Below are 24,440 nucleotides of genomic sequence, written 5' to 3'. Positions count from 1 at the left end.
AATATACTTATCTAAAATAAGTCTTGAACTTCTGGCCTAGAGACAGTGAAGGTTGAAATGGACACCAAAGCATTCTAGAATTTTTTTAGTACCATTTTAATTTACATTCAAACAAGTGAGAAACACCAGGAGCCTTTATGTATTGCAGAGCTATGGATTATTTTACTGTTGACATAAAAACCAGCTGGGAAGCTTAGGGACTTTCTCATATTGAACAAATTTGAATTTATACTGTCAGAGCTTCTGATTTTCCTTTGAGTTTCCAAACTCAGGTATAGTCAGGCTATGGATTAAGCTTCTAGTATTCTTTGTTTTTATAACAATTAATTGGTATGCACCTATCTAAATTATTTTCAGAATTTTATAAAATGCTTGTTTTAGAACAGAGTTTATATGAGAGCACAGTATTCAAAAGTTGTATACAAACATCAGAAGCTATGAGTTAATAAGAATCTACCATGTCTGAGAGACCAAATTAAATTTGGGAGGGAGGAGGAACAAGCTAGCCAGTTAAGGAATGAGGGCAGTACTTATGGATTCTGAGTATTGGAAAGGAACCAAAAACTTAGTGTAAGGAAAAGCAGATAGCCTGAGATCATTATCTGTGTGTTTCACTTGTAGGCACTAGCTCAGTCTCTTGTAATTTCACATTAAGCACATTCTCTTTGAAGAATGGAAATCAGTGTTTAATGATATGACGGCAAAAGAAAATTTCATAGTGCCCAGGAAGTGGTTGCTGCTTTTAACTGGTATTTGTGTCATTTAAAAAATGCTTTGTTAGTGGACATGATTGTGAAGGCTGTTGACGCCTTAATCCTTGCCAGACATCATGCCTTTTGTTGGGTTGTGCAATGCGCCATCACCATTCAACAAGACGTTTATATAGTGTGGTTCTCTCTAACGGTGTAAAACTGTTGTTAAAATAAGGATAAATTTAATATTCAAACAAGGAAGATATATCCTTGTGGAATTTTAGCTAAAACATTTATTTGAAGCCTATATTTAAAAACATAATTTCAGTTTTTTTACTTCTTTTATATGTATATATTTTTCTTTTTACCAAATTTGAGAAGCCTCACAGTTTCTTTTGGTTTCTGTTTGTTGTTTTGTTTTTAGCAGATGGCCCATACCTTCAAATATTAGAGCAACCTAAACAGGTAAGAAGATGAAAGGGGTGGGACTTTCTCTTTAATTGTTAGATCCATAAGTCTAATATTAACATCTCAAGCACCAAATAAAATAATAAATGAATTTTACAAAGGAAGTACCTTATCTAGAAGATCAACAACCTGACAAATTATGTGACAACTTTATTCATCCACTTTACATTTCTCTTAGTCATTCTTCACACTGTCCTGAGCCTCAGTATGTAGTTCTATAAAACTTAATTAGAGACCCTTGATATCCCACGATCTCTACTAACTTTGCTTACCAGCCACTCCTAGGAGAGGCATAGGTTATCTCCACTCATTTTCATTTATAAGGGAATACACATGCATGCAGTTCATGTACGCTGAGTTACGTCCATCAACATGTCCCTGCAATGCAGTACTTCTTAGCCTTCCTCCTTCCTTTGGAACTCCAGCCTTCTCTGTTCTGTCTTTGAAACATGTAACCTAAGATACTAAAGGTACCAGTAGGGTGTAGAGAAAGTATTAGAATGGACGGTTGAGTTCTCTCTGGTGGTAGCTTTGGACTCAGTCTCTTTGGAGTCAGGAGAGGAGCATTTTATTTTATCGGGCTCTTCCTCTTACTACTAGATTCTATAGAGGATACCTGGCTTGAAGTGGCCTCCTCACCATGCCCCCATGGGTGAATAGTTATTAGAAATTGTATGGGACCAGTGCTATCAAAGAGGAGGGAAGAGGATCTCTAATATTTGCCTGTAGGAGATTTCAGTCATTGAGGGATGGAAATAATGGTATAGTCTTCTGCAAAATGAGGACAAAGTCGGTAAATCTCCAAATGGATGTGCTTATTAGCACATCTTTGTGAGACTGAGGATGGGTGTACCTGCTCTCTTGAGTTATATCATCCAATACCTTTCCTAAATGTTTTTAGTAGCTCAGGCAAGTAAGTGTAACACTTAACAAATGCTAACTAGGTCAAGAACTTAAATAAAGCATGGTTGTGGTTACTCTAATCGTGGCCTTATATATGTATTTGGATTTTGGTCAAGATGTAAAGGATGTAAATATCTTAACTATGACCGAATAGACTATCCTTACGAGGTTGAACTTGGGTTAACATTTTTGGTGTGGGGACAGGGATGCCATGTGAGACTTGAGGCTGTTGTTTTAGTCGCTTGCAGGTGGCACACCCTGACCCCACAGGCTGCTGACATGACTTTGTTTTACCTCCGTGTCCAATTCCATAGTGGTGAGTTCCCACAGGAGGCCACTGACTCTCTCAAAGACCCTCCCAATGGAAGGTTATCCCTTAACATTCTAGGCAATAGTCTGGCCTCCTGGAAAATTTTCTGAGTCTGTGAAACTGAGAAATCAACTAAACTTTATTTGCATACTAGGTAAAATGTGTTTTTCAAATATCCATTTTCATAAGCATAGCACTACAATAAGAATTTTTAAATGCAGTTTCTTACTATGGGTCCAGTAGTCACAAGGAAAAATTGATACTTATGATTTATTTGAAGGGTGGGTTACATAGGTCCAAAATTCAAAATTTAGTTCGCTATTTGTGGATGTGTAAAAGCTTATCTGAGTAAATCAGTGTGTTTGCTTACCAAACTGATAATATTTTGATGTCTGACTCCAGTGAAAGTAAGAAGATTGTATTTAAGTCAGACTTTCTGACCGGATGGTTATAGCCTTGCCTTTGAGGTTGATGACTCATTTTAAGCAAATGGAGTTACTGAGATGAATGGCTGTGGATTGGCAAACCTTTAATCTCAAAAATTTAGAACCTGAAATGCATCCAGACTATGCATTTGAAGACATCCTAGCTTCCTTAAAAAAAAAAAACTAATAAATTTCTATCCTCAGGTTAGAAATTCCTTTGCATGGAAGTTTAATACTCTTATCCAACCATGAATAATGTCTATTGTTTTTTAAATGATAAGCAAGCTATTAAGACATGTCTCTTTACTCATATTCTACTTGAAACCACTTCCAGTAAGATATAAAAGTATATGTATAAGTACTCATTTTTCCAATTGTCCTGAAGGAATTTTGTGATTAAAGATAATGAATTAATTTATTAAGTTTAAAAAATAAAATCTAGAAAAATGTTCCTTTGTCTTTGGGGTCTCTGCCACAATTTTCCCCAGCTCTGACAGAGATGAGTCACAGCATAGACTACTGATCTTTAGCGTATCCAATTCTGTTGCATATTATTAAGTGCTAATTATCTAATATTATTTAAAAACTAAACTTGTATTCAAATTGATTAACAGTCAGGTAAATCCCTCTTTTATGGCTAGTCAATTCTGGAGGCTGTTACACACGAGGTTGCTTTTTCATGCTTTTAGAAATTTCACTTAATTATTAAAAATAAGTCAACTTGGGCTTCCCTGGTGGCGCAGTGGTTGAGAGTCCGCCTGTCGATGCAGGGGACACGGGTTCGTGCCCCGGTCTGGGAGGATCCCACATGCCGCGGAGCGGCTGGGCCCGTGAGCCCTGGCCGCTGAGCCTGCGCGTCTGGAGCCTGTGCTCCGCAACGGGAGAGGCCACAACAGTAAGAGGCCCGCGTACCGGAAAAAAAAAAAAAAAAAAAGTCAACAGCCTTTGTCTATGAAAGGTATAGGTCTGAATTTGTAACTTTTTTTTTAGTTTGAATTTTGTGAGACGCACAACAGAGGATAATTGTCTCCAAATGACTAACCTCAAAAAGCTTCCCAGGTGTTTAGGTTTGGGATCTCCTGAGGAGCCATTTGCAAGAGTTGTTTTAGGTGCCACTTTGATGAGTTGATCATACACACCAGACCCATGTGTGACTTGAAGCAGTTTCCCCGACTAAGGAATTTACTTCAGGCCTTATTTGTCCCATTAAATATGCTTTAGACTGATCCTCTTTGGAAATTAGAAAATTCTCACAGAATTTAGAAACAATTTCAGGTGCTTTCATTAGTTCAGGGTACCTGGACCTCTCAGACTGCTTTTCAAGACCCTGTGAGGCATAGTGAAATGCAGTGCAATCTAAGGAGGGCAGAAATTTTACATTGGTCCGTGAGCTCAAAGCTGTCAAAACCTTCGTGTTTGCTGGGCTCCACTGTCCAGTGTGCAAGGGAGAAAGCCCTCACCACCAAGTAGTGGGTGTTCGAAGCTTCTGATGCCTAGGGATCCAGCAGTGTTTGTATGAAGTCAACCCCACAATAACATAAATGAAAGGTGAGGATGTTTCTTAAAGTGTATTAACATATTCTTTTCACTGAAGGGTGAATTTAAAAATAGGAAAACCATCTGGTCAAGTGAATGTATAATTAAAACTACTAACACTACCACAAATTGTTTGACGTCGTTATAAAGTTGAGTCTTTCAGGCAAAATGTTGAAAGCTCCCTTAATATGATGATGAGAGCCATTCTCATAAGTGCTCTTGTTTTATTCTTCGTATACAAATATGCACAGTTATAATTGTTAGCTTTGCAAGTCATAAAATGTTAGAACTGGAATAGATCTTGAGTATGGTCTAGTCTAACCTTATTTGTATAGATAAAACATAGAACTTAGGTGTTTATCAGCCCACATAGTAAAGGCTTCTAGCTAATTCTTAATCGATTTGCTATGTCTATAAAATTCTTGAGTTAATATATAAAGGGACTATCTAGTTTTGGATTTATTCAAGTCAGTTAACATGGCCAGCTGGAGCTGATAATAGCGATAATCTTAAAACTCTTCTCTTCTGAGCTGTTGAGAGTTGCTGACCAGATGTGAGGTCTAGCGTAGGGTGTGTTCTACAACGCTGATGCGATATATTTAACAAGACATTTCTGTATGCCCTCCTGGACCAGCTGTCATCGGAGTCGATGAAGGAATTCCTTCAAGAATCAGAGAAGCTTAACTTTGAGTCATATGGCCAATTTCAGAGCTTGGCAGCAGCAATTCGAGATGAGGAAGCTGATGCAAACAAGCTGTAGCACGTCGAGTCTAAGGCTTAAACTCTGCAGCAGGTTACTGTCCACATAGCACAGCAGGAGAGGTTCCGCAGGGCCAGGGACCTGGCTTTTAAGCCACAGCTCAGTGCACAAATATCAGTTACCGTCAATGTTTGTAATAAGGTTATGGGAAAAGTGGTTCTCATCTACAGTCTTTCACAGTTTATGTTTTTCCTTTAATACACCAAGCATTTGAAGTTTGTATAACTTTGTCCCTATAATTTTTCGTAAGTATTTCTCAAACTTGTTCACCTTGTGTTTACCTTTGCAGAGAGGATTTCGTTTCCGTTACGTGTGTGAAGGCCCCTCCCATGGCGGACTCCCTGGTGCATCTAGTGAAAAGAACAAGAAGTCCTATCCTCAGGTCAAAGTAAGTTCGTGGTATCTTTCCATGTGAATTCTGGAAGATTTGATGTCCTAGGAGCAAAAGAAAGGAACCCTTTAAATATAACTACCATTTGCCTCTGTGCCTAAGCTGAAGTGTTCACGTGATTATTATAATATTTAAATAGAAGTGTCTCTTAGCAATAGAGGTGACAGATTTTAAAACTCTGTTAATATTTCCATTTAGTACAAATTGTCTCAACATTAACTAACAGAACTTTTATTATTTCTTGATAATCTTAAAGGGTTTTTTAGTTGTATACTTCCTAAAACTGTAATAAGTCTTTGAAAGAGTGCTTGATTTCAGCTCTTTGGAGTTTTAGTGAAAAACAAACCTCAGTTGAAAAACAAAACTTCAGTGCATGAATTCAGATCCAGACTCTGTGCCTTTGCCTGGGTTATCCAACACTACTAAACCTCAGTACCTGAATGTGCAAAATGCAGACATGTTAATGGTCTCTACTTCATAAAGTCTCTAGAGATTGAACGAGAAAAACGTATCTAAGTGGTCCGCAGAGAGCCTGGCAATACCATAGGGCCTCTGCTTGAGCAACTGCGCGTCCACATGTGGTGGTGCTTGGAATGTAGTACTTCATGACATGCTGTGGTGGGCTTGGCCGAGCCTTTTCTATACCTTCAGGTTCTTTTTCTCTCTTTTTATTTAATTGGGAATATCTTCCGCTGAGGCAATTTGAGTTTTTTATTCTCATAATGTGATGTCTTGTTTCATAGACTGATTGCTATCAGTTTTGCAGTTAAACCAGTCCATAATTGCAATTTCATAATTTATAAACATTTTCATTTGTTCAGTGATTCAAGGCTTTGGCAAAGGTTATCAACTCAGTTCCCACTAAGGTGTGAGTGCCCCTTAGGATATAGCATTCTTTCGGCCTCAGTCTTCTTATTGGTTTGGTGTTGTGAGTAGGTGAAGGGCAGCAAGACAGACCTCCAGTAAAATCGTGATGTCAAGGAAATTTGTCTTTGGTTTTCAGCCTTGCATTTTATACCCTCCCTCTCCTCATATCCCACTTCTAGGTCCAGCCCTTTCTATTTTCTTATCCCTGATCTAAAACAAAATCCTGTGATTCTTTACCTCTTGAGAATATTATGTAGTATTGGTCCTACCAATTGTATTAGCATTTTAAGTCTCCTGTCCGAGCTCTCCTGTGGAATGAAAGATGTTTTTCCTGTTAAGGGTCATTAGGCAGGGTAAATATGATGTGTTTAGCCACAGTCTTATGGTCTCAAGTCCTTTAGAATCTGAATGAGGAAAGAGGAGCAGCAATAAAACAAGGGAATTAGTATTTATTAAGCACCAAAGATTTGCGAAGTGCTTTACGTACATTATGTCTTCTATCCTCAAACAACCCTGTTAGGTAGAAAGTGTAAAGTCTGTGAGGAAACTGAGGTTCTTAGAGAGGAGCCTTGCTGTCCTCAAAGGACCCATGGCTCATCATCCTACAGCAGGCTCTTGCTTATTGAACTCTTATATGGAACGTGTGCATTTGGGGTGCTGGGGGCTGGGACCCAGGGGACAGGACACGGGAGTACAATGGTGAGATAAGGTGCAGAGAATTACAACTCTGGACAACATGGGAGAGGAGCTCAGGGGTAAAGGGTACTCAGATACTAGGGAGTCAGATCCAGCACTTATCTTTTTAACACCTGTGCCTGTGTGTCCTGTATATAAATATTGTATGTGTCTATACATGTGTACTTGTAATAAGGATAATTGAAAGATACATGTTATCTGCATTGACACTGATTATAATTACTGAAGAATTAGCATTAAGAGAAAAACTGGGAGTTTTTTTCTAGACTGTCTCTGTACAAAAAAATATAAATTACAGTATTTTCAAGGACTGCTTACTCCTATTGCTCCAGTCTTCTGTGGCTAAGTGACAGTTCTTGATACTAAAAACTACATGACATTAGCTTTGTTATAAATTTGTTACCGAATAAAAAAACTATCCATTTATGCTCAGTCTTCATACATCCTTCTCATGTAGTGGTTGTTGCCTCACATTTACAAAATAGAAATAAAACAACCTAATGGACATGAGATGTTCTTCTCAAATCATAGTTTCTGTATCAAGGCGTTTAATACTTAGTGGGAAAGCTAGATACATAAACAACTAATAATAAAGGAAGTCAAAATGTAAATGTGTAAGATTAGTTGTTATTGAACTTCAGCTACAGCTTCACTGTTTCACCCAATTATATTTTTATTCACTAATTCAACATATATTAAGCATTTAATCCAGTTGTAAGAAAATGAAGAATAGTTTAGAGAGTCTATTACAAACTGTCATTGTTCTCTTAGCCTGTCATCATTCACTCAGAGTTTAAATGACTCTGCTCTTTGTAATGGTTAAAGGAAGTAATTTTATTTATCTTTGAAGCTCTTAATCAGAAGGATGGGGAGGAGGGAAAGAGTCAATCATGAGGCAGTTTTCCCAGAGCTCTTCCAATATCACTTTTTTTTTTTTTTTTGCGGTACGCGGGCCTCTCACTGTTGGGGCCTCTCCCGTTGCGGAGCACAGGCTCCAGACGCGCAGGCTCAGCGGCCATGGCCCATGGGCCCAGCCGCTCCGCGGCATGTGGGATCTTCCCGGACCAGGGCACGAACCCGTGTCCCCTGCATCGGCAGGCGGACTCTCAACCACTGCGCCACCAGGGAAGCCCCCAATATCACTTTTAATATATAGTGTTTTTCACAGAGGATAGGTGAGGGTGACCTTTTGGTTTACAAATGAATTTTTAAGTCTCTCTTGCCTGTAAAATTTAGGCAGAGGAAGGAATTGCTCTCAGTGTGTATCTTTACCAGGAGGATCTTCACAACTGTACATGTATCTGGCAGTAGTTCAGTAAGCACACACTACTTGTGAGGCTGCAAGACAAGCGGTGGGATAGATACAACTAGCCAGGGATTTGGGTGAGAAAACTTTATACTTTGGAGGGTTTTCCAGTTCATTGTAGGATACTTAGCAGCATCCCTAACTTATACCCACTAGATGCAGTAGCATCCTTACAGTTGTGACAACCAAAATGTGTCTCCAGACATTCCCATATGTCCTGGCGCCCTGCTCGAGAACCACTGATCTAGGTGCAGTGTCTAATCAACCTTAACCTTTCTCCTTTGCATACTTTTCTGCTATATAAAGCTGTAGTGCATAGGTTATATAGAATTGCCTGAGTATATTATTTTGCAAACGTGTGTACTTTTCCTGATTATTAGATACTTATTTTCGAGTTGATGATCATGGCGACTCTATGATTTCTTATAGAATCTCTGAGTTAGTGTGCCTGGATATTAAGGAGAAAGATAGAAAAGGGAAGAAAAAACATATCCTAAACATTCCATATTCTATGATAACTGCATACCTAAAAGTTAACATAGGAGTTCTGTTGGTTCTCCGTTATAAACTGTTACAGAAGAGAAAGTGAAAGTGGAGATGGATTCAGTCAAGGCTGTAAACCTGCATAGCCACTGGGTGTGAGCAACAGAGGCATCTATGGAGTGGTCCTTGTTCCCCCTTACAGTAGAGGGAGGTGTAATAGCCAGTGCCCCACGCTCTCACCGAATTCCATTTCCACAGGAACTTCAGAGGGAGAGCATTTACATTTACTGGAAGGAAATGATATTTCTGAAATTTACGTATGCTCCGTATTTATTAAAAGACATTTGTTCAGGCGTAAGAGTGAAATGTTCCAGGCTCTGTCTTTTCCTCACCTACAGCCTCTTACCCTCCTCTCCCTCCTCTGGCCTCACTCATTCTCTTCTCATCCTGCCTCTGGGAGAGCGCACCACGCACCCCGGAGCGGCCCCGGGAAGGCTAGTGGTTCAGCATGCGCTTGGTCACACACAGGCAGCAGCGAAGTGTTGAGGGCCAGCCCCAAAGCTGTAGGGGCTGGCTGTGGTTTGGGGGCTGCAGACCTCTAGCTGGGCTTTATAGAGCTTGTAAACATATAACCCTGCTTGGGTTTCTCTCGTGCTGATTGTCCAAATGTGATACCTCAAGTTAAATCATTTTAAAACCAACTCTAAGAGCCTACCCCAGTTCTCCTTTTGCTACTGGAGTTTTGTCCTATGCTTAATACCCTATTTCTGATAAGCTGGATGTATGCTAGGCTTAGACACACTCTTACAATATTGAGATTATTTCTAGAATTAGGACTGTTGAACCATCTGGTGTTCTGCATGTTTCTTTCATGTCAAAGAATCCATTAGCTTTCACGGGTCTTGCCGTGGAAGTCTTCACATTCTTTTTAAAAAATTGTTTTAATTATAAAATATTTCATGTGTACGGGACATTTAAAAATTGATGTAAAGAACACCATATACCACCACCTGATTTAACAGGTACAGTCATCCCTCAGTATCCTGGGGGATTGTTTCTGAGATCCCCGCAGATACCAAAATTCATGGATGCTCAAGTCCCTTGTATAAAATGGGGCAGTCTTTGCATATAACCTTTGCACAACCCTTCTGTATACTTTAACTCATCTCCAGATTACTTTTAACACCTAGTACAATGTAAGTGCCATATAAATAGCTGCCGGTGCGCAGCAAATTTAAGTTTTACTTTTTGGAACTTTCTGGAATTGAAAAAATATATTTTCCACCTGTGGTTGGTTGAATCACTGATGTGGAACCTGAGGATACAGAGGGCCAACTGTATCAGCATTTTACCATATTTGCTTCTGATCTCTTTCTAAAATAAAAGATACAACTAAAGCCCCACACCCATTGTTCACTTTTTTCTTCTTCTTCATAGGTAAACCACTGCTCTGAATTTTCAATCTCTGATATATTTAATATTTTTACTATACAAGTAGGATTCCATGAATACCGGTATTTTCAAGAACATTAATTTTTACTGGTTTCAACTCAATTTTTCTATTATACATGATGGCTTTTTTCAGGGCAAATAAGAGTTAAAATTGGGCTAAAACACTTGAAGATTAGTGTTCACTTTGATTCTATTGATTCCTTTTTATCATCTAGATAAAATTTCTTCATTCCTAATGTAGAGTTTATTCTGACTCCTACAGGAAAAAATAATAATATTCAAAAATCTGGGGAAGGTAAATATGCAGCCTAATTCTTACATCTTGCCCTTTTTAAAGAAAAGCTTTCCTGTTGTTCAGCATTTAATAATCTATTATACTGTCCTACAAAGTTTCCCTTTAAAGTTTCCTCAGTTCTAATTTCATCGTGGATCTCCTAATGGGAGAGGCTGGCAGAAAAGCACAAGTACCTTCCTCGAGGCGAAGCTTGTCCCTGCCTGTTTTTGACTCAGTAAGGAGTGCCAGGGAAGGCTCATTTCCCTCTTTCCCGAAAGTTAGTCATAGATTTTTGTATTAGCCAAACTACCTTCCTCTTCACAGAGGTGGAAAGGTGCCCAAGAGGAACAGCCCCATGCGGCTTCAGAAACCCTCACCGATTCTCTTCCAGAGTGGCCAGAAAGCACGCACCCTCAGCTGCTGTGACATCCTCCCGCGTGGCCCACTCCGTGCCAACCAGAAAGCTGTCAGTGACCTTGACTCTGAAATACAAATAGCTGACCAGTTGGTATTCTTATTTTCTCTTTAGTTATAAATACCAAATGCAATGGACTACAACTTGAAACACAGCTGATGTAGTGTAACTATTTTTAATTAGATGTTTTCTGAAAGCTGATTCTCACATATGTTTTCTTTCCTTAGTGTTTTATATTGAACAGAAGGTATGTGTTGAAATGTTTGAGTCAACAACAGCTTTTTTATTGTCCCTACCCCCCACAATTGGGTTGCTTTTTTTCTTTCTTAAGTCTCCACTCTTGGTGATTTCTCACTTAAAAATCCTAAATGTTAAGTTTCTGTCAAGGTCAAATAAAGACTGGCTGATCTGCTGTGGCATTTAGGGATATCACATATCCTTGTGTAATCTCCCTTTCCTTTGTATGGACTTGTCTGGTTTGGGAGGTTTGCCATTTTAAGGATCTAGTTATAATACTAGTTTTGGGTAATTTAATCTGATTCAGTTAACTAAAAGCAGGGAAGAAGATCACCAATAATCAATTAGGCGTGCACATGAAACCTACTTCATAGCATTTTAAAAAATTTTTATCAATACCCCTAAGCTGTTCACAATTTGCATATGTTAAAAAGGGAAAATAACCACATCCCCTAAATCCAGAGCTCTGCGCTATGTTGAAGAGAACGGCTTTGTAACCTGGATCCCTTTTACCGGTTTCAGAGGGATTTTGGACTTCTAAATCTATATGCAGAATTTTATGTGTATACATATTTCTGGGGGGATAAGTATAACTTTTTATCGGATTTTCAAAGGGAAGGACTCAAACATGGTTAAGAACCAGTGCTGCAGAGTACCTATCACTTTAGCTTTCTAACAGCAGCTGACTTTAAAAACTGCTAATAAAAAGCAGCTAATAAAAAAAAGATATAAAAAGCAGCTAATAAAAAAAGATATATAAAATGCCTTAAAAATTTTTGTAATTTTTAATTTTATATTTCCATTTTTCCATTTTTTTAAAATCCATTCTCAGTGAGTTGAAATAATTAAGGTTGCTCAACACAAGGCCCAGGAAAACCTCCCTTCACTTTGGGTTTAGGGTGGAAAGGTGGGGAGACTTAGTATCAACAGCCCAAAAAGGCAAGTAGGCTTCACTGCATTTTCTTCCTTGCTCTTCCATAGGGATGCTGATTAAATATGAAGTTAACCATTAGTAGTTGAAGCCAAAAGAGAGAAAATTTATTTACATATATTCATTGGGTACTATGTGTCAGGTCCTGCTCTTGGCAAGCAGACAAAACTCCTTTCCTTGTGTAACTGCAATCTAGACTTCTAGATATTTTTCTTTCACATAGTTCAGAAGTTTTTCATTTGGCCCCTAGAACCAAATATTACCTTATAGAATGTTTTTAAAAACAGCCCTCCGAGAGAGAGTCATGGACATATACACACTAACAAACGTAGTAAGGTAGATAGCTAGGGGGAAGCAGCCGCAAGGCACAGGGATATTAGCTCGGTGCTTTGTGACAGCCTGGAGGGGTGGGATAGGGAGAGTGGGAGGGAGGGAGACGCAAGAGGGAAGACATATGGGAACATATGTATATGTATAACTGATTCACTTTATTATAAAGCAGAAACTAACACACAATTGTAAAGCAATTATACCCCAATAAAGATGTTTAAAAAAAAAAAAAAAAAAAGAACAAGGGAAAAAAAAAAAAAAAAAAAACAGCCCTCTAAATTTACTGTATGTATTCATAGTCTGCATTATGAACTAGAGAAAGCTACTCATGAGAGGAGACTTCTAGCATGGATCATAGCTGTGAAATGTAACCCTTAGAAATTATTAGGAGAACCATAGGCTTCTTGAATTTACAGATTGTCTGAATTTTAAGCTTCATTTTTGTCCATCCTGGCTTGGCGACCTTCCTCTCTTGGCTATTCCCATTTTTCTTCCATCTGTTTTTCCTTAAATACATGATTGTTCCTGGGACTATTATTTAATCAGAAGCAAATCTCTGATGGCTTCTTCTAACCCCAGTAGTCTCAGTTTGAAGATTATATAGCCTTTCCTCATTCCATTCAGGAATTCGGGTCTCATAAAGTCACATACTGGTTATTCTTCTTGATAAGGTAATAATATACAGGAGAGCTGATTTCAGACGCATGCAGCAGCGAGCGGTAGCTGGAAGCAAGATCTTAGTTTCCGGACCAGAAGTCCCAACCACTAGACCACAGGGGTCAGTGGCTAGGGCCTGGATCCCTACTTCTTGCCTGCCTTGTCAGGAAGGAATTCAGGCGAGGAGGCAGAAGGTAAAGAGAAAAGTAAAAAGTTTGTTGGGAGAACAAAGTACGTGCAGAAAGACGCACGGGCGAACTCAGAGAGAATCACGCCTTTGGGAAGTTTAAATTCTTTATAAAGGGGCAGTTTTCTGGGTCTTTGTCTTCCTTCTGGCCAATCATCTTGCTTTGTCCCCCCCTGGCTAATTTGTCTCAGGACCCTCCCCTTAGGTGCCCATGCACCTCTAAGCCAAGATGGATCCCGACGTGAAGGTATCTGGGAGAAGCAAGAGTCACCATGGCCTGGAGTTGTCCCCTGACTTTTGACCCCCAAGGAGCCTTTCTGCACATGTGTAGTGTCTCCCTTGCCCCAGGGAGGGGGGAAGCAGAGATCCCCTGATCCTTTACTCAAACAAGGTTTTGCCCCTCTCTGTTCCTGCCATGACTGTTACCTTAAGGTGTCCACAGAAGACAAAGCCTGGCTATTTACCCTGTCTCTGTCATTGCTTCCATTTCGGAGAGCAAACCAGGAGGCTGACTGTAAATGCCTAACCTGGAGCCCACCTACCTCTTGTCTCAGGAACTGCAAACAGGAGGCTAGATTTAAGTGTCTGGCTTGAAGCCCACTTTATTCCTGCCTCAGTAGTACGGCCTCCAAAGGTGCAACACCTCCTCCACAGGCAAGCTGTTTTTCCACTTGTCAGCAGATCTAGAGCTGAGGCTGTAAACTACTCTGCGGTCTCAGTCTCCTCTCCCCACCCTCCAGGTAGATTCCAGACCAGAATCCTCTAGTCTCCATTCACCTCTCTGAACTCTCATGAAGGTGGACTGGAAGGTGCAAGCAGACTTTCCCACACAATGCCTCTCACCTTTAGGTCCTCATCCACCCAACAGAACAGTTATAAGGATGGCTTGCTGTGCTTATTTATATCATCTCATTTAGTCATCGCAGCCCACTGAAATAGGTTCTGTGATCCTCATTTGATAAATGAGGAAACCGAAGTCCAGAGAAGTTAAGAAGCTTACCCTGGGTCTCACAGTCTTTCAGGGATGGAGCCCAAGATTTCAGTTCAGGCAGTGTCATTTAAGAGTGCACACTCTTAACCACCATGGGATACTGTTAAATTATTGTAACATTAAGGGTCTGTCTCTACTTTGGGGGTTCCTTAAATTGATGGTTCTCAACCACGGATGTGCATCAGAATCACCCAAGAATATTTTAACTGCAGAGGTGCCAGGGGCCCACTCCACACATGCTAAGTCACAGTGGGTCTTTTAGTGTGATAATTCTTTGATAATTTCTAAGGACTCATGTCATATAATGGCAAGATATAACAGGAGAATGAATAGGTAAATCATGGTGTAACCATGGAATAGAATATTATGCTACTGTTTAATTCTGAAGACTGTACAGCATGGAAAATGCTTATGACCTAATGTTAAGAAAAAAAGCAGGATTTCAAATTTAAAATATCATCACTGAAGTGATTTAACTCAGTGAATGAGTTAAAATCAAGATTAGAGACGGAAGAATTACCAAATTTAAAAATAGATCTGAAGTAATTTCCTGGAATGTAGCACAGAGAGAAGGAAAACTTGAAAGAAAGGGTGAGATACAGGTTACAAGAGAAAGAGTAACAGGGGTCTATGTTGAAGTCCTGGAAGGAGATAATAAAGCTACAGATTTCTGGTTCTGCACTTAGAGGTTCTAGTCTAGGGTGAGGTCCAGGTGGCTTGTGGACCACACTTTTAGATTTTAAAACATTGGCTCTGAAGGCAGTTAGTTCATGGCTGAAATGATGTTGATTCCTAGCTTTGCCACTTACTGGCAGTGTTACTTAACTTGGCCAAGGCTCAGTTTCTTCATTTGTAAAGTTAAGATAGATAATACCTGCTTCATAGGATATAAGTTGAGTTGTTCAGTGCATGGCACACAGTAAGCACTTAAAAATGGTAGTTGCTTCTATTTTTATATTCCAAAATACACTAATTTGAGTATTGAATGGCAGTTTTATTGATTGGTTTATGGAATCATGGAGCTACACAAAAGCATCACCAGTCTACTAATTTATTTTCGGCACAACTTCACTAATTAGTACTGCTTCCACTCTATTTACACCATGTCCTTCCTTCTATCTGGGGTTATTAAGGTAGGAGATGGAAAACATGCCATGTCAAAAGCTTACTGTTAGGGCTTCCCTGGTGGCTCAGTGGTTGAGGGTCCGCCTGCCGATGCAGGGGACACGGGTTCGTGCCACGGTCCGGGAGGATCCCGCATGCCGCAGAGCTGCTGGGCCGTGAGCCATGGCCGCTGAGCCTGTGCGTCCGGAGCCTGTGCTCCGCAAAAGCACAGGGAGAGGCTGCAACAGTGAGAGGCCCGCGTACCACAAAAAAAAAAAAAAAAAAAAGCTTACTGTTAGATGTAACACATGATTTCTTATAAAATCTTATGGGTAGCAAGAGGCCAGAAAGGAATCTATTAAATTCTTTTTAAACTCCTTAACTGTGTTCCTTTAGGCATTATGCATATAATTTGCACAAGTATTGTATTACTTTCCTAGGGCTGCCATAACAAATTACCATGAATTAAGTTGTTTAAAGCAACAGAAATTTATTCTCTCACAGTCCTGGAAGCTAGAAGTCCAAAATCAAGTTGTCAGCAGGGCCATGCTCCCTCTGAAGGCTCTAGGGAAGAATCCTTCCTTGCCTCTTTCTACCTTCTGGTGGTTGCTGGCAGTCCTTGACATTCTTTGGCTTGTAGCTGTGCCACTCCAATTTCTGCCTCTGTCTTCCAAAGACTGTCTTCCCTCTGCCTTTCTGTGTCTAAATCTCCCTTTCTCTTATAAAGACACCAGTCATTGGGTTTAGGGCCCACCATAATCCAGTCTGACTTCATCTTAATTAATTACATCTGCAAAGACCCCATTTCCAAGTAAGACCACATTCTGAGGTTCTGGGTAGACATGAATTTTGGGGGGACAATATTCAACCCATTATAATTGTATTATGGTATTAAGCTTAAAGTATTAAGCTTATAAGCTTAATACCATAAGCATATAAGCTTATGGTATTAAGCTTATTAAACTTTCAGTTCTGAAAGTCTGTGACAATGACCATTTTAGCCCCATTATGCACTGGGAAAGATATTGACACGTATCCATGGCATCTCTTATATATCATTATTATATACTTAGGGAATAGTAGAAAATCTTTCAGGTTGGAAAGTTTGCCAGTATTTTGACTAATTTATTTCATAAAGTAATTCCTGTGACATTTCTCCAATGAGTGGATGGTGGGCCTTAAATACAGTAGTGTGCCACTGTAAATTGCACAATCTCGAGTAAAATCCAGCTTTTACTTTCAAGTATGGTATTTTGCTCACTAAACCACAGCCCTATTTAACTTCTATAGGACAGATGTCTCCACTTTAGCAACTTAGTGGGTTTACTCAGATCCTGCTAAGTTCCTTACATGAAGCAATTTATTGGTAGTAGATGTTCAGCACCTGGAATAATATGTAGTATTGGGTTGGCCAGAAAGGTCATGGTATAGTAGGTAACCAGTAATTATTTGTACAGTGGTCAACGTGCAGGAGATGCTAGAATTATCTTCCCCAAATGAGCACTAGTACTATTATGATGTAGCTAAAGAAGAGACAGATAACATGACATAATAGTAATAGGTTTTTATTGGAAACAGAGTCTCTAGCACGCCGTCACAGCTCTCCTTCCCCTGCTGCTCCGTCTTGTTCCTCACATCTCAGCAGCCTTCTTTTCCTTTTCCTCCCCTGCTCACCTGACTACGAATCAGGTGACCCAAGTCCCAGTCAATGCGTTGGGACACTATTACTTAGACCCTAGGTATGTCACCAAACTTTTCCAGGTTGAAATAGGCTTTTTCTGCCTCAGTTTCTCTATCTGTTGGAATCTTTCCACGTCAAGTGAGAGAAAAACCAACTAAAACTAAGCAAAAAATGGGAACTTATTTGATTAGAAAGCTGAAAAGTCCAAAGGAAAAGCTAGCTAGCTTCGAACTCCACTGCATTCGGAGCTGACACTATCATTTGGCTTCTCTCTGCCTCTCAGCTCTGACTTCTCTTATGTAGGCTCCCGTCTTCAGCTCCGGAAGGTGGCCCCTGCAGCAGCCTCAGGCTCACTCTGTTAGGGCACCAAGTCCTGCAGCAACAAGTCTGCTTTCCTGGAAGCTGAAACGGGTTAAAGGGGTCGCAGATTGAGGGTTCTGGGCCCTCAGTGGTCTGCGTTGTTTCACAGCCCATTCCTGGAGGTGTAACACTGGGGACAGGGAGTGGAAGACAAAGTGATTACGGTAACAGCCATTCCCAGGCTCCACTCCTGCAGCTGGTAGTGGGGTTAGCTGCACCTCAGACATGCAGACCGAATGGGGGAGGTGGATCGCCAAGCGAAAAATATGAGTACTGGTAAAATTCAGAGAGGGAGCAGAAATAACAAATATCCATTAATTTCTCCGCCCATGAGCAAATTAAGACTTCTCAACCCCCTTCATTACTGAAATTGTGTGATCTTGTGTACTCCCTCATTAATTAGCCTGTGTGCCATTCCCATTGTTCTATTTTTAAAGTAAGAACTAGTTTTTTATTTATTTAAAAGTGTGACAAAGAAATTCATAGAAATGCAAATAATACAAAGACATATATAGTGAAAAGTAAATTTCCCTTCTATCTAAGATCCCCCTCCTCCCCAGAGAGAAGCACTGTTATGAATGTGTATGTTTATGTGTATAAGCACATGTGTATCCAAATACATATAAACTATAGAGCATATTCATTTATACACACACACATATTCTGTTAATCTATAAAACACTCTGCCCCTTGCCTTTTTCACTTCATGAACTTAATGAACATTCCTCAGCAGCCTATAGACCTCTAGGGAAGTGATATAGCAAAATAATTAGTAGCAGACTCCAGAGCATATTACCCTGGGTTCAAATCCATCTCTGCTCCTTATTAGTTGTTTAACCTTGAAGCAGTTGGTTCACCTCTCTGCGTCTGTAAAAGGGGAAGGAAAACAGTCCCTACCTCCCAGAGTTGTTGGGAAGATTCAAATGAGTTAGTATATGTCAAGAGCAGTGCCCAGCACATGGTAAGTGCTCTGAGAATGTCAGCTTTGGGTGTCTACCTTATTCTTTGTAAGGCATTTCATTGATCATATGTAGCTTCTCACTGCCGCTTTTGTACACATACCATCTTTCATAGCATCTGAATCCAGCTACTTTGTTTTGTCAAAGACAAGCTCAAAAAGCCTACCCTGATAATCCTACTTGATCCTTAATGACAAAATGTATTTTGTCATTAAGTTGCCTTTTAATAGCCATGAAGTTTTTTTCTATAAATGTTCTTTATGAATTGTGGGGATGTTTTATCCTGAATTTATTTTTAGCTCTTTGGAATGTCATTTCAGCTCCTTGTCACAGAATTTATTTCCTATGTAGTTTTCTGACATATTTATCAGTGTAATAACTCCTTCAGAAAGTCTGCTCTGAATTGCCCTCATTTCCCCAACCGCGTAAGTTGACCTCTGAGTGTCCCTCCTTAATAGGCCCATGCTGTCTTTGCCTGTGCTTATCACTGTTCCTCATGTTATTTCAGTTACCCACTTATGTGCCTGTCTCCCTGTCTCTAGACTTTCTTTCTTGAGGACAGGCACCATGTCTTACTCTTCATGATATTCTTCTGCTGGGAGATGTACAAAAAATACCTGCTGAATTAAACTGAATTCTTTTTCATTCTTTGGGCACTCGATTGTTGCTCACCAATTAGAAGCTTAACTAGAAATGGAAACTTAAATAGAAAGTTAGCTTGTTTAGTTAAAAAGTGTTTAGTTAAAACTTGACCCAGAAGAATTTCTCTTTCCCCGTTTCCTCCCTCTTAGAGCATAGATATCCTGATGGCTCCAAATTCTTTTCTCTAGCCTAGACTTCTACTCTGAAATCTAGGCTCCAGGCTTAGCCGCTTGATTGACATCATTTGGTTGTCTGGTAGACTTAACAAACTGAATTCCGAATCTTCCCTACCAATCTGCTCCTCCTAATATCTTCCCTTTCTCAGGAAATGGCAGCTTCATCCTTCCAGCTCAGGCCAGAAACCTTGGAGTTATCCTGAACTCCTCTCTTTCTCTCATACCCCACATCTAAACCATTGGGTCATCCTATTGGCTGTGCCTTCAAAACTTATCCAGAATCTAGTCACTTGTCACCACTGCTGCTACCCTGGTACATGCCACCATCCTTAACATCTTTTTCCAATGGTTTTAGCTTCCATGGATGATTCTGTCCTGAATCAATTATGATCAGTAGTTGATGATTATAAATTTGTGATTTTCTGTTTCTGTTACTACTTTTATTTTTGTTAGTTGATATTCTCTGTTTTAAAAAAAAACACTCTCGGGCTTCCCTGGTGGCGCAGTGGTTGAGAGTCCGCCTGCCGATGCAGGGGACACGGGTTCGGGCCCCGGTCCAGGCAGACCCCACGTGCCGCGGAGCGGCTGGGCCCGTAAGCCATGGCCGCTGAGCCTGTGTGTCTGGAGCCTGTGCTCCGCAACGGGAGAGGCCACAACAGTGAGAGGCCCGCAAAAAAAAAAAAATAATAATACATATATATATATATATATTTTATTAGTGTCTTCAGTGGAGGCTGTATCACATTTGCAATGACATAAAGTGATAGATAATAAATAATTTAAGTTCAAGTTAATTTTGAAAAGTTGGGGCAAAGGGCTAAATTCTTTTTTTAATGTAAAATTTGTGTATTACTTTTGGGTTTTAAAATTCAGAAATATACTTCAACATCCATATCTGCATCAGAACCAAGGGCTAAATTCTTAAGCGATGATATTTAAAAGAGTTGAATGCATCCAGAAAACAAAATACTACAAGTACAGGGTAGGAGGCATATGCATGCAAAGAGCTCTGGAAGCTTTAGTTAATAATGGACTCAACGTGAGCCAACAGTGTGACGTGACCACCAAACGGGTGATCCCACGTTGGAATAGAATAATAGAAGCAGCATATGAGAGCAGACGGTGGTCTTACTCTCACAGCAGGAAACCTGTGTACGGTGCTGGGCACCCTGTTTGTAGAGAAATAGAAACTTGAGTGTGTGCTCAAACCAGCATAGTGACAGAACTCGAACCTTCCTCAAAGGGTCACTGAGCATGAGAATATTTATAGCCTGGAGAATTTGGTTGTCTTCAAATATTTGGATGGCTGTCATAGGAAAGAAGGGTGAGGTGTGTCCTGCCGTCAAAAGAAGATGAAATAAAAAGCACTGAGTGGAAGCCCCAGGAGGCAGAGGTTTCAGTTGTCACTGAGAGTCAGAGCTGCCTGAGGATGGGATATATAGCCTCAGGATGAAGTTCATTGTCACTGGACTGGTTCAAAAAATAAACTGGAAGACTGCAGGGCAGGGAAGGTAACTTGTGTTAAGATCCTTTGCGATAAGTAAATTCTTTTTTTTTTTATGCCTTTAAAAAGATGTTTTACTTAGTAAGTTGTACCTTCATAATAAGGGAAAATCAAGATTTGGTCATAGGGCAGTTATAATTTTTCTGGCGAATTCCTAAAACTAAGAGAAATTAATAGCTTGCAGAACGTTTTATCCAAGCATCAAAGTGTATGATTTATTTCTAATACTTTGTTTTAGTCTGTATAGGCTGAACAGTATAAAGTTATCACATTGTAGGGTTTTTTGCAGGTTTAAAGTACTACTGTTTTTCCAGATTACTGGCTGATGTTATCCTAGACCATGTTAGAAATTTTGGTGTTTCTCCCTTCCTCCTTTTGCTTACATAATAGTATGTAGATGGTACAATATGTTGGTTAACCTCAGTCTGACACTTAGATCATGTTTTCTCTTTTGCCCTATCAGTGTCTGGGATGTAAATTAACCAGTAAAGTGGCAACAAGAAATCAGACAAAGAAAATTTCCCATTTCTTTCTACTCACTTTTAATTCTCCTAATTTTGTAGGGGTTTTCCACAGGAAATCACAGAAGAATAGTTGAAATGCTTTATCTTATGTACTTTCCTTCTGAAGAAAGGAACAGTTAATTGTCTTCTTCCCAGAGTGGTCCAAATTCTTGTACAGGCAGCTGTGTTTACTATAGTACAAATTAAATTCTACATTAAGTGATATCTGTAAGTACTTTCAGTCATTAAAAGCCAAAGTATTTAATTACTTCTCTAACCAGTGGATTTCAGTGAAGGTGATAGGATGGGTTTTCTAAGCCAGAAAAATATATCATGAGGATGATTGTATGCCTTTAAACAGAAAGAAATCAATGACATTTAATCCCGAGTAAATTTGAATATCACAGAGTCAGAAGATACTCTTAATTATCTCAAATTAGGTTTTCATCAAACACAATGTGTTGAGAGACTTTAAAACTATTTTAAAAGGATGTTTAAAACTTATATTAATAATTTCTATTTTCAAAGAACAAATAAATCCAAAACCTAAAGTTTTTATTTTGCACATACTTCAGTCATACCTTACATGGGATCTAATCCTCCTAGTTACTTTTATGTAGTTTGTAAGGATTAAAAAAAAAAAAGCTTCGTAGATTAAAAGTTTTCATTCTGTCTTTGGTTTGCTTGTATGTTTCTCTCCCACCCCCCTACTTGTATAATGGAAGCATTTTTGACATATCCCCAGAAAAGTTGGTTCTTTATTACCAGGATTTAACTTACCCAGGGCAGGACCCTTCTTGGATTTACTGAAAATAAACACTTTGGTTATTCAATTTCAGTTTTAATGAGAAAAGTTGAAATCTTTGCCTAACATAAAGGTTTTTCTTTGTCTCTAAATTTTGATTTTCCATGCTATCAGAAGCCCCATTGCAACAGGTAATTTGAGTGTTGATTGTATGTTTTCTCAGTTTGTAATTGTGTTAAATGTATTTAAAATGTTCACAATTTTAAAAATAAGTTTACTGTTAGGATCCTTCCAACTCAGAAATTCTGTGATTTTAAACTGTTTTTTTTTTAGTTTGAAAATGTGATCTTTGGGGTGTTGTCCTGTGTGTCATATATATATATATATATATATATATATATATATATATATATGACTAGGAATCACAGAATTTCAGAGCTGGAAGACATATAGTTGTTATCTAGTGATTCTACACATGAAGAATTCGGAAGCCCAAAGAGATTAGGGGCCTAACACAAGATCGTAGCAGTAACTGGCACCTGGAACTCTGGCCGCTTACTGGAGCACTGAAAATCTGCTCTAAAAATTAACCCACATTATCTGAAAATGTGCAGACTTCAGGAGAATGTTCCTCTACAAATTTAAGAATGTTGAGGCATTTATATTAAGCACAATTTATTTAAATCCTATAAACTGTGCTCTCATCCCTGTTGTTTTCTCCAAACTTGGAATCACACTTGAAAATAAATGACAACTTGGGGTAGGTTAAAGTGTCTTGATTTCACACTCCTGGGGTATTTTTCAGTAATTTAGAAGTGTAAACTGACTCTGTGAAGTTAGGCCTGTTTTCAAGTGGGAGGGTGCCCGCGCATCTCTGGGATGCTTGTGGGGAAAGCCCTCCTTGTGTAGCTGCCCTGGCAGAGTCTAGCTGGGATGATGAATGTGCGATCACCTCTCCAGATTACATGGGGCTTGCGGCCAAGGCAGCGCTTCTAGTCCTCCCAGTCTCACTTCTATTTTATCTGGAACTAGCCCTTGATGACTGTCTTCCGCCCATCCTTCCACCTTGGCCAAACTCCAGCACCATGGGGAAATTGTATGTCAGGGTTAAGTTCTCCCTGAGAATTGAATTTATAAAAATTAAAGATGTTTTAGCACCTCTACAGCCAGTCTGTCTGTAAATGGAAGTTATTTTCTCAGTGGAAAAGCCTAAGGGAGTACAAGTACTTCAAAAACTCCTCTTAGAAATAAAAATGGTGCCAGGATTAGGTCTTCCTAAATGTGATTTCAAGCCAAGGAGTCAGTAGAATTTCACAAGTTAATTGGCTTCATGCTCTCACCTTCTGCTAGGACTTTTCAGAAACTTCTCAGGGTAATCCCTCATAGTTATAGTCGAGAGATGAACCACGTCTCGTGACTGTAACCCTTCAACAGATCTTAAGGCAAGATGGCCTGATGGGCCCTGCTGTCAGCCTAATAGTGCCTAATAGTGCCTGGGAGCTGTTAACTACTTGGCTGCTCACTCCTTCCTCAGAGTAGCCTGGAGCCAATGATTTATTCAGTCATTAGTTCTTTGAACAGCTCTTAATTAAATACTACTGGTTCCATCCTGGGGGTTGGGGAAATAGAAAGAATTAAATAATGCCTTGGTCCTCAAAGACCAGTCAGTTTAATAGAGGAACGAAGATATGTCCTTAAATATTGAAATATGATATTGTTTGTTTTATTCACCACTGTAGAACCAGCACCTATAGCTGCCAGGTAGGAATTGCAGAATAAAGTAGTACTTTTCAAATGAAAGAGTGAATGACCTAATGGCCCTAAGGTAAAAGATCCCGCTAGTTGTGGTGGGCAGAGAAGACTTTGAGGCAGAGATTGCATTTGGGGCTGGATCTTGAGAGGTAGCAATTTGAAAGCATGAATCTAACTAGAGAAAATAGCACAAGCAGAAAAGTCAGCAGCAAAGGCTCAAAAATAGAAATCTCTGAGGTTGGATAGGAAAAGTGAATAATTCTGCTGGAATGAAGAGTACATGAAAGAGAAAGGTGGGAATGAGGCTAGAGAGGTATGATAGGGCCAAATCGTGCAAGCCTCAGGAATTTAGACCACATTTTGTAGAAAGTGGGTAGATTATATAAGTTTTAATATAGGAATGATATGCTATAATGAGCATTGTGCTTTAGGAATATAAATCTGGTAGCAATCTGCTGAGGGATTAGAAGGGAAAAGCACAGGGACACCAAGTGGGAAGAATTGCAGTGATTCCTCATGAGTTAAGCTCTGGTTCAGGCTGAGATAGATAAACTAGGGGAGTGAGAATAGAGGGAAGGGACAGGTGCCAGAGATTTTGGGGAGTGCCACCTGGCTGAATCAGTTAATTCAGCAATTGGTTACATGTAGAGGACGACAGAGGAATCCCAGATGATAGGAGAATTTTGGTGCAGTTGCTTAGAAG

The 24,440-nt window shown here is 39.6% G+C and overlaps 1 protein-coding gene across 7 annotated transcripts in view; it reads left to right on the top strand.

Annotated features, from left to right (window-relative positions):
• NFKB1 (nuclear factor kappa B subunit 1) overlaps nt 1-24,440 on the top strand; it is a 121,811-nt gene that overhangs the window by 30,863 nt on the left and 66,508 nt on the right. For 4 of the 7 annotated variants that reach the window (XM_022582439.3, XM_089912436.1, XM_089912433.1 and 1 more), the window contains 2 exons: nt 1,117-1,157; nt 5,384-5,482. In XM_022582439.3, the coding sequence (XP_022438147.1) occupies nt 1,117-1,157; nt 5,384-5,482 (140 nt within the window). The remainder of the gene's footprint in view (nt 1-1,116; nt 1,158-5,383; nt 5,483-24,440) is intronic. The other 3 variants (XM_022582441.3, XM_089912435.1, XM_089912434.1) reach the window with 1 other exon arrangement.

This window comes from Delphinapterus leucas, chromosome 5 (genome assembly GCF_059928025.1).
Source record: "Delphinapterus leucas isolate spDelLeu-1000000601 "Yukka" chromosome 5, BTC_Dleu_Yukka2, whole genome shotgun sequence".
Lineage (NCBI taxonomy): Eukaryota > Metazoa > Chordata > Mammalia > Artiodactyla > Monodontidae > Delphinapterus > Delphinapterus leucas.
Note: the sequence above shows the minus strand (reverse complement) of the source record. Positions and strands in the feature narration are given on the sequence as shown.